Genomic DNA, 15,990 nt, shown 5'->3' with positions numbered 1-15,990 from the left:
TTGTGGACTACATCCTCTGTATATGGGGCCCGTGGCCTAACTGCTAGCTAGTTTTTTAATGTAAAAAATGTTCTAATAAAATTGATGAGCTGTGCAGAATGATTAAGAAATGCACATTGTCCTCTGTCCTGTAGGTGGCACAGTGGGGGGTGAAGAAGCTGGGACTGAGCCAGTATGCAGAGCGGGAGGCCGGAGGCTACAGCGGAGGGAACAAGAGAAAACTCTCCACTGCCATCTCCCTCATCGGGGCTCCACCTGTCATATTCTTGGTAAGAATTACAATTTTTAACAAAACAACTGCATGGAAGTGTTTCACAGACTTCGCATTATTATTGATTACATTTTTTTTGAAACATTTAAAACATTAGTTCCTGCTTTAATTTCCCCATGAAACTGAACTTTGAGAGTATGAAACGGCCATGTAGTGACGTATTTCCTACTGAAAAAGGATAGAACCGATGAAACCAATCAGAAGATAGAAATGGGAATTTGATTGGATTGTTAGCTTCGACAAAGGTTTTTAATTTTGATCCTGTCCCAGAGTGCAGGATGAGTCATCAGACATGTGAAATGTTTTACAGGAAGTACAAACAAAGTTATTTTGATGTAAAAAAAATACTCAGATAATGCTTTATTTAAATGTATTTGGAAGATAAATGAACATTGTTCTGTTGCTGTTAAATGTTTTAGTATTTTGGCTCACATATTTGGTTTCTTGATGTTTTTATTTCTATAATTCTTGTCAGGACGAGCCCACCACTGGCATGGACCCAAAAGCCAAAAGGTTTCTGTGGAACTGCATCCTTAGTGTAACCAAAGAGGGAAGAGCTGTAGTTCTCACCTCCCACAGGTAGGAAGAGATGCCCACCAAAACATTCTTATTAACTCTTTAAGAGTGGATTCATGTCTGTATTAGAAAAGAAAAACAACATCCTTGACAGCTGAGAGTTTTCTTAGAGTGTACAAACTGTATATATGTTGATGTTGATCTCTGTGTCTTTATGATCAGTATGGAGGAATGTGAGGCCCTCTGCACCAGAATGGCAATCATGGTGAATGGCAGATTTCAGTGCCTCGGATCCGTACAACATTTAAAGAACAGGTAAGCCTGCTCTACTGTTCTGTATATCCTCCTCAACAATAACAAGATACAGATACAAGATTAGGTCTCTGGTGCATTTTGTGTGAGAGATTCACTTGAGTGGAGGTTAAGAAAACTGACACATACAAACTTTAACTATTGTTTCCTTCAGGTTTGGGGATGGCTACACCATCATCCTGCGTCTGCTGGATGGTAATCCTGACCCTGATTCGTGCCCTGTCGACGCCTATTTGAGGAAAGCTTTTCCTAGTGCTGAGCTGAAGGAGCGTCACCAGAACGTGCTGCAGTACCAGCTTCCCGCACACGCCTGCTGCCTCGCTAAAATCTTTGATGTGCTAGCCAACAACCATGAGGAGCTGGGCGTCCTCGACTTCTCTGTTTCACAGACTACTCTTGACCAGGTAAGGACGTTGACACATTCAAACCTCCCATATTTTTTTGCAAAGGGGTTCGTGTAATATTCCCTTATGTGGGATGAACTGTAAGTAGATTTAAGTAGAACTCTGCATCACAATGATCCTTTATTGGACACAGTGTTAGACCCTTTTTAGGTGCTATTTCAATTCAAGGAGCAAAATTAACATTTCTGCACATTAACCAGTCAGTGTTTAGCTGGGTAGTGAAGATATGTGGTAATTTTATATTTCATCAGGTTGCCAACTGTCTCTAATTTTAGGCCTCACAATTACTGGTAAAATAACACATTATAATTATTGACAATGAACAGTGACTGTTCAGTAACACACTCAATCTGTCCAACAACAGTTAACAGTCTGTAGACAGGTATTACCTTGACATTCAAAATAAAAAAAATTAAAAAAAGCATTCACTCACATTTTTTCATATGCTTATGCGTCTATAAATAACTGCTAAGGAAGAACTGAGTTCAAGCTTCAGGGTACTCAAGGTTGTTCAAATGCAATGTGTTGGGTTTGGGGTTCAATTTTCTTTCAATATGTAGGAATTATTGATATTTGAATTTATTTAATGGGGGGGTCTGAATTAAATTTGGAGTTTTAATTTGAGACAATCTAAGCTTGTGTAAACTGAAAAACAACAAGACACTACATATTCTTCCTCAGTACTTCTGCATGAGCAAGTTCATTTTAGCATGCATGCTAATGAATCATAAGAACATAACAGCTGTCTATCTTTAAATGTGATAGATTAGGATATACCAGGATTTTATAGATTGGCCAAAGGAAGTATTAATATGACACTAAAGCAAGCTCATTTTTGTAGGTGTTTGTCAACTTTGCCAAGGAGCAAACTGATGATGACGGCCTCACAGAAGTCATCGTTGGTAACAGCACAGTTCAGATCAACCAGACTATGATGCCCTCAAGGATTAACACTCCCACCATCCAACCAGAGCCGCCAATCCCGCCCCCTCAGCCGAGCAAGAAGCAACAAAAGCAAGGTAAATCATCTGAAAGCAAACCAAAAGAGGGTAAATCAAAAAAGGCAAAAACAACCAAGGCCAAAACCAAGGAAGGCACAGCTAACGGAGAAAAAAGCAGCAGTACAGCGATGACCAGAATACCTCAGACCAGCCGGAGGGGCAGCATTGACTCAAACAGCAGTAACGGTGATATTGTGGGAGAATCCAGTAAATCCAGTAGATCCAAACACAGAGCAGAGAGCTCCACTAAAGATCCATCTGCACTCTTTATTGTGGACGGCAACACACAGGACAGCTCAATGTGAAATGAATGGGTGCAAAAAGAGGCGGGTTTAAAGGACCATCTACAGTCAAAAGGCTTTTATACACAATATGTTCATTTGAAGATTGCGCAATGTTGGCAGTGATCTCAATATGCAATATGGATCAGTACAGGTCATGGGAGTAATAAGTTGTTATGATGGACTTTAAAAGTATTACTGTTGAAACTGAGTAATTAGAGGTAAATTCATCTTAAGAAAGAACCAAAAGTTATTGCTTCCTCATATGGCTTTGGTGCCTTGTTCACCTCGCTTACAGATCTATAGCTTTAAACCCTTTATTTGGGTTTCTATATCTTACACTGTGTCTTCTCTGTCTGTCTTCTCATCAGTTCAAAGTGATGGTTTATTTATCCAGAAAGAAAATTATGCAAGATGCAATCTTAAAGGTTTGGTGTTCCTCAGGGCCCAATCATAAGACCCATGACAATCTTGTATTTATTTTGCAGAAAGCACTTTAAAAAGGAAAATGCTGCAATTAATAATAAAATGAATCAACAGTCTATGTATGGTTATGTAACATTATACAGAATCTCTTGTGTGGAAAGTATTTTTCCTGCATGTTTGTTGTTAAATATCTCTTAAATGTTTAATATTGAACTTTACAATTGTTATTGTTTTGTATATCAAGAACATGCTTTGACTTTTGTCTGTATTTTTTTTATGAAGTGTTATTTGTCATTTGGCACAGTTTCACTGTCCAAACAGGGTTTAGCAGGATTAGGGGTTTTTATGGTCATTTCATTTTTTGTAATAACTAAGTCATGTTTGGATTTTTCACTTTACACATATATTTGACACTGGAGCTTCCTGCAGAGCCATTGTAATGTCTGAGAAGTAATTTGATTATAATTAGAATATTTTTAGGAAATAAAATTGAAAGTCCAGATACACAGATGAGACTTTCTACATAACATATCATTATAAAGATCAATCATCAGTCTGAATTGTAAACACTAAATGCAACAACATTGCATTGTCAATGGCTGTTTATAATTTGAAGGTTTTTCTTGTTATTAAACTCTGTATTTCGTTTTCTGGACTTTTAAAATAGTCACGGCTAATTGAATGTCCAAAGCAGGTGGTCATTGTACTGTAAGCCGTGTTACTTATTCAAAGATTGTTACAATAGTAACTATAGGTTTGAGACCAGAGTATCAAAAGAGTTCAGTTTTAAAAATGCAAACTATTTAAGTTTAACTGGTAAAGTTTAACGTAAAAATGTTGAAAGTGATGAATTAATGCGAGATCATTGAGTTGGATTTAAACAGTGATTTTTTCATTTTGGAATGAAAGCCTGTTCTACTGAATGTACTTTTATTATGCTTGAAATGTAATACTTGAACATAAATGTAGCCGTGCATCTGCTGAAGGATGTGCATTATGTAGAGAAAATATGCTAGCTAAGGTAAACAGAAGTATACAAACTGAATGTCTGTCTGAAAGTTTTGTCCTGAAGGAAATAAAACTGTCATGTCTTGATTTTTGTTGTTTAACAAAGGCTTTAGTTGTGACTCTGAGTCATTGCAGCATGTTGGGGGTCATGAGGTTGTTCTTTGTCATTGCGAGGATCAGCATTGGTTGTGGTGCGCAGATAAGCGGAGGGAGCCTCCTCTTTCTGTTTACACTGCGTTCATCCACTGATGCTTCTGTGTCTGCTCCACTGTTAAAAAGATAAAAACCCAAGAGAATAGTTTTCTTTACAATGAAATGGATAAACTTTGATATTTAAATATGGCAAAAAACACCTGAAAAATCCTAGTATACAGTAAGTGGTAATCTTATAATTTATGATTAAAAAATACATTTAGAAAAACTTCTAAAGTATGCAGTTTTAGTAAGTCACAGAGCTCCTCAAGACTCAGGTAATAACAATAAAAAGCAGTTTGAAAACCTATTCCCACAGTTTACAAATCTGTGCGCACGGTTTATAATCCATGCCCAAGGATTTTAAGTGTGACTGTGCGCACGGAGTTGCAATCACTCACAGTGAAGGAAACGGTGCCCACAGATAGAAAATCCATGCAGTTGGATTAGTACATGGGATTTAATGTCTTAGCTGAGCCTTGACGGGCTCAGTAGTAATGGTCAATATTTTTAGACTTTAAACACAAATAGTTGAGCCCCCCCACGGCACATGCAAGAAAGAAAATTAGCTTTGACTTCCTCAACTGTGCGCAGGGATTTGTGAACAGTGTGCAAAGCTCAGTTTTGCAAGCTGTGGTTTACAAATCACGTAAACCGTGGGAATTGTTCAAATATACCTTACATGACATCAGTGTTTTTTTCTTTGTTTTCTAAATTACTTTTGGTGTTTTATCCATCATTGAGTCCATTGTGTTTATGATACAAACTAGACAGAAATTAATTAGTTAAACGAAGGATTTTCCATTGTGTTGCTATAATTGGCTGTCATTCTTTTTATCCTTGTAAAGCCATTATCTCCACTTTCACTTATTAATAAGTTATCATAATTATGATTATCTTTGTTATTTATCATTATTTAATGTCATTGGTGGAGGACATTCACACTGGATTCAACAGGCTTTCAGAAACATTAAGGATCAGTACAGTACAATATGAAATCGTAAAAAAAGGGCCCTAATAGAGAACTTTCTGTATTCCCTGTCGTATACTAAATAAAAACAATACAATTCCCCTCAACCCCATTGACCTTACATGTTGGTCGGGTTTTCTTCATTTGTGGAGCATCCGATCTGCTGCCATAAACTCTTCTGCCTCAGACGCTGATCACCAACAGTCATAAGGAGGTGATCAGACTGGACCCGTCTCCACAGCTCTTCATCTCCACCTCTCCTCTTCCTCGCCAGTTTCTGTGTAACTGTCTGCAGCAGGGCGCCCAGACTGGAGAGGGAAATGTCAGGAAGACGAAACTCAGCAGATCTCTGCACAGAGAGCAATGAGAGGAGAGTCAGACACGTTTGTAGTGTGAAAACAGGTCATTACAGAAGGGACATAAAAATAAGATTATAGACAACAACTTGATCTGTCGTATAAATCAATGTGATCACAGGTGTAATAGTTCTGCTGGAAAATGTCACCTTTCAATAAAACTTTTTCTATATATATGAATATGTAGTGGATGTAGAGCTGGAATGTTCTAGCTTTCTCCCACTGAGGTGCTAAACATGCTTTTGAACGACCGCAATGTAATGGTAAGTAGATAAACCCCAACAAGCAAACCATCTCACTTGGCATGCTATTGTGTAGCACTGACACGTCTTGGTTCATTACCCAGATGTGGGCTTTCCATTTGAGGAATGACTTGACTTTGTCCCTGCACAGTCCAGACTCTGAATGTAATCTCATGTGTAAACAGACAACTGCTGCAAGGCTCAAGTTTAACAGAGAGTATAAAGCAGTCTGTTTATTTTTTTACAACTAAAATAAAGTGTACTTATCTCTAACTTCCTGTACAAATGTTGATGTGTGAAATGTTTGTAAAAATAAATATCACACTTTGTCTCTTGATCCCCAATTTTCACAAAGTTCTTCGTTTAACGAGTCATAAGCGTAATGTAGGTGTGGTTATAGAAGTTGCTCTGGGTCGTTGTTTTCACATAAATACACTTATCTACTTCCCACTGTGATATTTGTGTAGCACATCTTGAAAAACTCAGTTAATATTTTGAACATCATTAATGCTATTTTTTCCTTCATGCTTGTTTAAGTGTTAGTCATTCTCAGCTTTTAACTTAAATCTTGTTTTCTTCTTGGCTAACATCTTCTTCCCCTTGTAGGACTGTGGCATAATTATTTCCTCTTGACCTTATGATGCAGGTCTTTTTGGTTGCCCTGAAATATACACAAATCCTAACTTCCTTTATGTTGTTTTTAACATGAGTACTGTTACCTGAGCAAAGCTTTTCAGGATTTAGGGTTTTAAAAAGAAGCCACAGACAGAAGACATTGAGTAATTAATGATCACAGTAGTACATTATTGGTCAGCTGGATTTTTGTTTACTCACACTTTTAGAGAGCAGAGGATTGTCTATCCAGGGCCTGCTGTCTGGAACGCCTCCTGTTACAAACCTTTTGCTTCTGCCGCCTTTAATTGTGAAGTTTGAGGAGATTTTGGTTTGTTTTGATACAGTGATGGGAGGGAGAGGAGTGTGACACCTCTTTGTCTTCAGACACTGAGGAGCTGCTTCAGGTTGAATTAGACGTGGCAGCACTAGCCAAGGACTTACTGTTTGTTGGGTGTCAGCGTCAAAATTGATTCCTCTGTTAAAATCAGTTATTCGTTCCTCTGATATATTCAGAGATGGCTCATTCTTATTGCTTGTCATTAGTATCTTTTTACTTTCCGAGCTGCTGTCCTCCTCCTCCCCCTCCTCTTCCTCCACTGGCTCCTTCGCTGCAGCCAAAAGAGGCATTAGATTGACATAAAGCCTCAATACATCCCCTGATGTCTCTCCTTTTGCAGTGAGACTGTTGCCATTTGATGCTGAAACTTTCACCTTCTCCTTTGACTTCATAGTTCTCTCCCTGGGAGCTGTTTCCTTTACTTTACGCACAATCATAGGAAATGTGTTGTCTTCATGGTTTTCTGGATTAAATGTCCCTGTCTTCTTCTCTTTCTGCATTCCAAAATGTATATAAAAGCACCTTCAAGAATCTTTTGTGGCAATGTCTAAACATCTCTCAAAAAAATTACCAAAAAAAAAAAGAAATGTCCAAACTTTTCAGAGTTGTGTGTGTCAGCTCCTTTTCTCCCAAGCAGTAGGAAGCAAAGAACAATTAGATGATGTGGTAGGCCTATTAAACTGGCTGCTATGGTAACATACACACAAACCCACAATGAGTGGGAAAAATCTCCTTGTTATTTCGGATTACGTTAAAGGCTGGATTATGCCTGAGCCTTTACAGAGTCTAGGTAGCAAAGAGGTTGGAGGTGGATTTGGTTTGACCAGTTATGACAGAATTATTCTGGTGTGTGACCAAAGATTGTCTATAAATAAGATGAGTCGCTACTGTTTCCTAAGAGGACCCTTTTTTCAAGGCAATGTACATTTATACCCGCAAATCAGGTTAAATTAACTTTAGTGTAGCCTTCTAAAGTTTAAGACATACATTTTCAGCTAAAATACAGTTAAAATAAAATTAAGTTTAAATTCAATTTAAACGTCAATATAATCTGGACAGAAATTAGATCTGCAGCAGGCATCAAGAAACAACATATGAATACTTCTAAATGTTTCAGTATGAAACAGTATATTTTGCTCCTGTTATTTCCATTTCCAGCTCTATTAAAAAAGGAAATAATCTTCAGAAAAGGTAAAAGGGTAATAATGGATTTGAAGAGTCTAAAAATGTAAATTCTGGTTGGCGTTTTTTTGTTTTGGATTTTGAAAATTTCAAAAAAAATCAGAGACTCGAAAAAGACCAAGTACTTTGAGTTTTCTGTTGTATCTTTCATCACACTGATTTACACAAGTCTTGAATACAACATAAGAGAAATATAAGACATACAAAGACAAACAATTTTACACAGCTTAAAGAGAAACATTCTTAAGTGTTGTGCAAAGTTTGCAGAGACAGGTTCCCTAATTCAATAAAATTGCGTATGTTAATATATATAAAACAAAAAAATGTGACGTAAACGAAAAAAATACAAATTCCCTTAAATAACTGTACTTGAGTGATATATGAACAAAGTTACCAAGCCTCGTCAAATGTAACTAAAAAGCGACAGAGTGAGCGCTCTTATTGTCCACCCATCTTTGATTGTAGTGGGAGGACGACGGCTATTTGTGTTCTGCCCACTGTCAAGATAGAAGCTAAGGAGCTAGCTTAGCCACTTACACGACAATCTGCCAAACAAACTCACTGCTTTATCACGTTTTATCGTTTTATCGCCGTCTGCCCAACCGTGTTCACGTATTGCACCTCTCACAAAGGGTTCGGGCGTGGATTCTTTCCGTTTGATTTGCTGGAATAAGATGGTCGTTTTGACGGATAACAATGAAGAGCAGGATTATATGTGAGTAAACATTTGGAGTATGTGACGTTAGAGTTCGCCAGAATTATCTTACAGCTCAATTTAAACACCCCTAGTGTTAGTCCACGGTAGGAAGGAAGAGTTGTGTGTGGGTTAAGATTAAGAAATTGTACTATTTGCTTCCGTACAAATCAATACAACTCGATGAACTTACATTTTCCTGTTTCTGTGGTTTTAAAAGTCAAGACAGAAAGATTCAGCTTTGGAAGTAATATAAGTTGTTGTAAGGAAAATAATGGAATTTAACATGTTAAAACCTTTGGGAAGTTCAGTGTTTACATGTCATATTAACATCGTTAGAATATCTCCTTGTGGCCAGCCCTAATAAACCAAGGCAGATATGACGTCATGTAATGCTGCTGCAGGGCACAGCTGAGGATGTTGGTGTCTTCACTCTACACCCACTGACCTACATCTGAAGCCCCTGCAGGAGGCTCTTCCTAGCTTCACTCTAATATACTGCAGATATAATAAAAAAAAAACTGATGCAGGCCACCAGCTTGCTGAACACGTTCAGCTGTCACAATAAATACAATTGCTCGTCTGTTTTCTTCCTTTTTGAATAACATGCATCATAAGAATAAGGTGTATAGACACACTGCATGTACTGGTTGTATATATTCAGATTCTTAGTTTTCATTTTTTATTATTTTTAGTACTTATTCACTTTGTATTTAATATTATATTGTTTTTAGATTTGCTAACATTGTGTTTTTTACTCATGTTGTGTGTTTGGATAACCTGCTGCTGTAACGCCACAATTTCCCAGTTTCTACATAAAGATACACCATTCAGCAATGTTTGAATAAGCCAAGGTACAAGGTCACCCCCCCGTTTCTGGACTTTAATAGGAAATTCAACTACATGCTCAATAAAGGTTCATTTAAAAAAAAAACACACAGCACATACAGACAGGCAGGTTAAAGTAAGATCAGTGAAAATCCACTGAGGTGGATTAAAAACTGGGTCACTGACAACTCTGAACATGTGTTGTAGAGAAAGGCATTTGTATTGTGCTGTGCCTGTGATTGCAGTCTCCTGTATGAATTCTTCTGCACTCTAGTAGTTATTGTGAATAAGGCTGGGTGATATGGACCAAAAATCAGATTTTGATATTTTTGGCTGAATGATGATACATGATTTATATCTCAGTATTTTTTTGTGCAAAGAAATAACAAAAACAAAGTCAAATCATGGACCGTCTTACAAATGTCCCTGGCATTTTTGTTAACAGCCTGCTGCACAGTAAACTTCCTGTTTTGTGTGAAATGAATTCATGTAAATTGAAAATAAGTTTAAAATGTTCCTTCCCTGCATAGCTGTGTGTATTTCATTATGCAAACCGGCAGCTGTACGTAGGAAACACATTCATTATTTTTACACAACAGAAACGATATTGATACATTAATACCTTGCCTTACCTTTTATCTGGTTTAAAAAATGTATAGATATATCCTTAAAAACTCAATATTGCCCAGCTCTAATTGTTAATTCCACCTTAGGAAACCTATGAGTGTCGAAGAAAGAATAGGCGTATGTGGCAGAAAGAGGAAGTTAACTCCATCCCTTTAACAGAACAACTCAAACAGTAAAGATGTGAGGAGCTGGATCTTCCCCTTCATGATTTGTTTGATTAAACTTGCATCTCGTTCTCCGTTTTTTTTTTTTTCAGCCTGATAGAGGAGCGCAAGTGCACCTCCCTGCCCAACTCACCCGCCAAGCGAGTGTCGCCCGCCAAAAAGAAGCAGTTCTATATCAACCAAGCCATCCGAAACTCTGACCTCACTCCTCGCGCCAAAGGCAAGAAGAGCCTCCGCCGACTGGAGAACAGTAAGCTCTCATTTTACATCATTGCAGTGTAGAATGTGTTCAGCTCCCCTGAGGGCTAATCCATGATGAACCAACCTTTTAAGTATTTGGTGCCTTCAACAATGTAAGAGAGTATTTAATTTCATATTATTCTGCAGTAGAGAGTTCTGATTCATAAATCCTTCACATATCTGCACTGTCCATCTCTTTCTTCTGTGAAAATTAGCTCGCTTTCTTGCTAATCTACTTGAGAGGGAGGAGTGCTCCAAAGATGACCTGGAAGTTTGCAGTAACCCAGCAATCCCATCCATCTTCACTGAAGCCTGCACCAACGGACACTACATAGAGGTAAGAGGTCATTAGCTCGGCTTAAACTTAACTGCAGGAGTGGCTTCAGCTCTGTTTTGAGTTCGGCTCTTAGAAAGGAAAACAGAATAACTAACTACTAAATGTTTCAAGACTTCGATCTTCCCCCCCCATAAGCCAGATCTTGTCTTGCAACTATGATAACGGTGAGTAATATTCATCATTCTCTTGTTCTCTTAGCCATGGAATGACTTCATGAATTGCTCCGGTGAGGAGCAGGAAAGGCTGTTGTCTCTGCTGGAGCAGGAGGGAGCCCAGAAGAAAACAACCACCAAGCTCCTCAAAGACCAGAGGAATGGTGAGTGTCAGCAGTTTGTGTTTGCTTGTTTGCGTTGGCTGTTTTGAGTGCATCTGACTGGCTGACTTTCACTCCTCTGTCCACAGTAAATCTTGCCTTTACCGCTCAGGATTGCTTTCAGAGGATCGATCGCAGGCTACGAACAACTCTGAAACGGAAACAAATCCCTATAGTGAGTGACATTTCTTCTTCTAGTTCTCAATTACATGTAAAGCCTCAGGTTCTTGTCAATTATCTGTCCATCAACAGACATGGGAAGACTACTTGCCATATTAAGACTAATGTCTTATACCGCTTTGCCAGCAGCCTCTTGTCTCATAGTCACAATAACATTACTCCATTTCCCCTCCTGATAGCTTCCCTTTGTGTAAGTATCTATTTTTAGAAAACAGTGACCTGCTGTTCCAGTTTTTAAAATGACCCACAAACAGGTGTGAACCCAGTTACGAGTTACCAAGGATGCTTTACACATGCAAAAACAATGTATGAGAACACAATTGTTCTTGAGATAAAACCTCTTGGCTGCTTCACCTTTGTTTTTCTCCTCACAGGGAACTGTGGAAGTACTTGAAGAAAACCTCCTGAGCTTCTTCAACGCTCAACCTCACTCAGTTTACACAACCAACCTCGGCAGCAGGTAGAAGTCATTTTACTGTTTCCCCACAGTCTTAAAACCATTAAATCTCTTAAGGCTAAAGAATGTTTTTAAACCTCTTCAAATTCATACATACATTTTCTCTTGCCAACTAAATGTTAGTTACAAAATGTGTTTTATATGAGATCAAGGGCTGTTAGGAGATGTTATACTCCCACACTATAAACTACATTTCTTCTTTCACTTCTCTCAGCTGCAGGAGCTTGGAGGCTCATAATGGACAAGTGTTAATGTTAGCACAAACTAATATTTAAGAATAGTTTTTTACAGATTCATTCATGTTAGACACGTGATCTCACCAAAGATTGCATTCATTTTATGGATCATATCTTTAAGAATTCATATTATAAATAACTGGAGAGAACTAAAAATGTTATGTTTAATAGATCATTTAAAGCCCATATTCCCTTTTGATAACCATTATAGTTTCATACTCTGACCAGTATGATTGTAAAAACGGTATTAAATGGGATTCTGTGTGCTGCAAAGAGGTCTTCACTAGTTTGATGTTTAACTTTGTGAACTTTGTAGAATCTCTTTATTTAAAGGCATCCATCAACACGTAGCTCATACAGACAGTTTTTTTTTTTTTTACAATGTGTGTAAGTGCATTTAACTGATTGATTCTATGTTGTTTGTGTTCAGCTTTGAGAGGCTGCTGCTTCATGCCGTCTGCCAGTACATGGACCTCGTCTCTGCAAGTGAGTGGAAACATATACATGAGACTTTTCAGTGTTGGTCTACTTGAAATAGTATTTTGATTGTGGTTTGGATATCGGACAACCATTTGTTATTAAAGTGAAAAGGCAGAGGAAAGTAAAGCATGCAGCCACTTTAGAACACAAAAGGTTAAAAGTTTGGGAGGAAATATGGACTCAAGAGCTCAGTTAGTGGTTTTAAAAATATTTGTGTCTCTTTTGACTATCCAAAGCTCGGAGACGTAGCCCAGTGTTTCCCACAGAAGGAAGCTGTACATGTGGCAGTGGAGCAGGCAGGGGGGTGTTATAATGTAATACATGATAAAAGATTTTTTACAGTATGTTATCTATTAAAATAAGGTCAGTATATATATTACTTACAACACGAGAAAGTTCATATTTGACATGAGACTTTGCAGGTCAATCTATGCATTGACAGAAGGGACGTACGAGTAGGCATCTCTCTCTCTCTCTCTCTCTCTCTCTCTCTCTCTCTCTCTCTCTATCTCTATCTCTATCTGATGACCTGCAGAGTGTGTGTCAGGTACTTCAGGTTATCAGACTCAAGGCAGAGAGTTAGCTCAGTAGTTCATTAATCGTGGATTAAGATTCCCTACGGATAAAAATAAAGCAAATATACTCTGGCAGCCCACCCAGGTATCGCATATGTGTTTGTAAAACTGTAACCAAAGCACATAAACAGTTGTATCAAAGATTTTGACCATTTACAAAAAGTTTTGGGTTCACATTATCCTGTTTACAGTTGGACATACCAAGCCAGCTTTGTGTTTCTCAGCCCCATGAGAGTGTTCAAAGTCTATTTGTTTTTTTTTGTTGGACCCTTAGGCACCGACTACAACGGCTCGCGTCAGACTGAAGTGGTGAACAAACAAGAGGAGTTTCTTCCTCCCGGACGTTTGCTGTCTGCCCACCTTGAGCGGATGAGCTGAGACAGTCCTTGTTTCCCTGTTTGCTTCCCAGCTCTGCTGCAGGCGGGAGAGGCAGGAGAGATGTAGATAAAGTGCGCAGTCTGGATGTAAACGTCTGTGTAATGTCTACAAAGCTCAGAGGTCAAAGCTGAAAACGCCTGCTTTTCTTTTTCTCTGGTTAGTCCCTGGTTTCTGCCGTTAATTTCCAAAACATTGTATCCAGAACAAATCACAGTTCATAACATGTTAGAAGGGGTTTACATAAAAAAATAGGAACTTAGAAGCTCACTATCAGTAGGTATATAAGTATGCTGCTGTTCGTTGTCATCTATATTTAAAGACATGACGTTGCCTCACATGAGCCTGAACAAAGCTACCTGACAGAAACCCATTTTGGTCACATGAATTCTCTTAAACACGTTACATTTTCTGCCCCACTCTTCAGATCAATATAGTTGTCAAGCTGTTATTTATCCATCACACAGTTACATTTTTCTAGCTCATCAAATGAAATCCTATGATTAATATGAGAACAGCTTTAAAGAACTCTTTGGATTGATGACTGTAAACGAGATCTTTGTGTAATCCGATGAGTTCTTTTCTCATGTGGACTTGACAAAAATCAGTTCAAGCAGAGGTTCAAAAGTTCAAAGGTGATATGACTCAGTCAAGCTATGGAGTTGAACTATTAGAGCTGAAAATCCTTAAAGCCAAATTTGCTTCATGTTGTCTCTTTTCAGAGTGCTTATGATTGCATTTGGAGAAAATATTTATGTTCAGACAACATGTAAAACATCACATCCCTCTTACACTTTCACTAACTGATTAATATGTTTGACCTCTCACTCTTAATGTCACCACTGGTTGGTGAGAACTCGGTTATTGCTGTCAATTTGGTCAATTCATCAAAGCACAAAGTCATCACAGTTATGAAGTAATATGAACTGTAAACACAACATATTGTAAAATGAACGCGTAACCCATCCTTGTTGTATAAAGGACTTTGTGAAACAGAGAACTCAATGTAACGCATCTCAGCCTGAATGAGTAGCCTGTAGGATTAGTGCGAGGTAATGAAGCATGAATATGAATAATCTGTGTCATCACTCATCATCTTAGGTACGCACGTGTCTAGCAACAAGGATGTGAAATAACTCTTTGTTATATACTCGGGACATGAAGATCTTCCTTGATCATTTTCTATGTGTCATTTAAAAGAAAAAAACGTCATACTCTCTCTTTAGCTACAATTTCCACATAATCAACTTTTGTTTATCTTTCTCTTCGAGCATTGTGAAGCCTTGTTTTCTTCACCAGATGTGTTTCAGCAAAAAAAAATTGAAGACATAGGCCGAAGGATGTTTTTACATTTTTACCACCAAACTATCCATGTATAGATGCAGAATTTACTGAGAACAAACCATATACAGGCCTCAAGTCTGTAAGTCTCTAACTACAAAACATAACAGATGATTGCAGTCTGCTTTCACTGCACATGTGTAGAGAAAGTGTAAACGTTACTTCAGCCATGGTCTCTAACAATGTAAGGAACTACACGTCAGTTACAAACTGTACGTTCAGATTGATTCATGGATTTCTTGTAATATGCACAATGCTAACTCTGTTTACACACAGCTCTTGTCATGTCAAAGCCTTGTTTTCACAGGTGTTACGTACAGGTGATATGGGGAAGAGTTATACTGTGTGTGCAGTAGATGTGTTACATCGGTGGAAAAATGGTCTCTTAAAATGTGTTTTGATGGTTAAAAAAACCTGCAGTGTTTAGACTTTCAGGTCTGTTTAATTTCAATATTTACATTTGAAACTCAAGAAAAGCACTTCTGCCTTATCAACACAGATTTCTATGTTTTTTCTCTGTACATTTATTTCTACATTTGCACTCGACTGGATTTTTGAAACAGGTTATTTAAAAAAAAAAAACAATATTATTATTTTTTTTTTAAACTGTCGTTGGCAGTGTAACAAAACATGACCTGTTGGTGCATTTTGTCAAACAACCAAAGTTTGTGTGTTTGTTGCATTTAAATCTTATTTCTCAGGCTCTCAAAGGGCTCACTCTGAATGTCATGTAGTGCTCTCACATGGTGTCATTTAAGAAATACTGTATCTTCTAGAAAGATTGTCAGGCTCATGTTCAAACCCCGGCGCCTTGGGGTGCTGCCAACTTCTGAGATTCATGTAGAAGTAGTAGAACTAGTGGTGCTGTAAACGTAGAACTCAGATAATTGACTCGTGCCAACATTTGAAGAGCCTCTAATAGTCTGAAAGCTTTATACTCTGACACATCTGTGTGTGTGTATATAATGATATGTGTGTGCTTCAGTACCTATTTATAATTATTACTGCATCTATTAAACAATTGAAGATA

General features: G+C 37.9%; 3 protein-coding genes across 4 annotated transcripts in view; 2 read left to right on the top strand and 1 right to left on the bottom strand.

Annotated features, from left to right (window-relative positions):
- The window catches only part of abca7 (ATP-binding cassette, sub-family A (ABC1), member 7), a 28,792-nt gene extending 24,486 nt beyond the window's left edge, over positions 1-4,306 (top strand). For both annotated transcript variants that reach the window (XM_065955763.1, XM_065955762.1), the window contains 5 exons: positions 135-269; positions 747-850; positions 1,010-1,102; positions 1,254-1,503; positions 2,345-4,306. In XM_065955763.1, the coding sequence (XP_065811835.1) occupies positions 135-269; positions 747-850; positions 1,010-1,102; positions 1,254-1,503; positions 2,345-2,809 (1,047 nt within the window). In that variant the 3' untranslated portion in view covers positions 2,810-4,306. The remainder of the gene's footprint in view (positions 1-134; positions 270-746; positions 851-1,009; positions 1,103-1,253; positions 1,504-2,344) is intronic.
- A 39-nt stretch (positions 4,307-4,345) lies between these two features.
- On the bottom strand, positions 4,346-7,710 carry LOC136179397 (uncharacterized). The gene is made up of 3 exons (XM_065955764.1): positions 6,814-7,710; positions 5,504-5,730; positions 4,346-4,487 (listed from the first exon to the last, which is right to left on the bottom strand). Exons 1-3 carry the CDS (start codon positions 7,429-7,431, stop codon positions 4,346-4,348), a joined length of 987 nt encoding a protein of 328 aa, XP_065811836.1. The 5' UTR covers positions 7,432-7,710.
- Positions 7,711-8,578: 868 nt separating this feature from the next.
- r3hdm4 (R3H domain containing 4) lies at positions 8,579-15,990 on the top strand. Its single transcript, XM_020655426.3, has 8 exons — positions 8,579-8,828; positions 10,519-10,676; positions 10,882-11,003; positions 11,202-11,319; positions 11,406-11,491; positions 11,871-11,956; positions 12,620-12,675; positions 13,519-15,990. Exons 1-8 carry the CDS (start codon positions 8,788-8,790, stop codon positions 13,620-13,622), a joined length of 771 nt encoding a protein of 256 aa, XP_020511082.2. The 5' UTR covers positions 8,579-8,787; the 3' UTR covers positions 13,623-15,990.

Source organism: Labrus bergylta, chromosome 6, assembly GCF_963930695.1.
Source record: "Labrus bergylta chromosome 6, fLabBer1.1, whole genome shotgun sequence".
NCBI classification, from domain to species: domain Eukaryota; kingdom Metazoa; phylum Chordata; class Actinopteri; order Labriformes; family Labridae; genus Labrus; species Labrus bergylta.
This window is presented reverse-complemented; position numbering and strand designations above follow the sequence as displayed.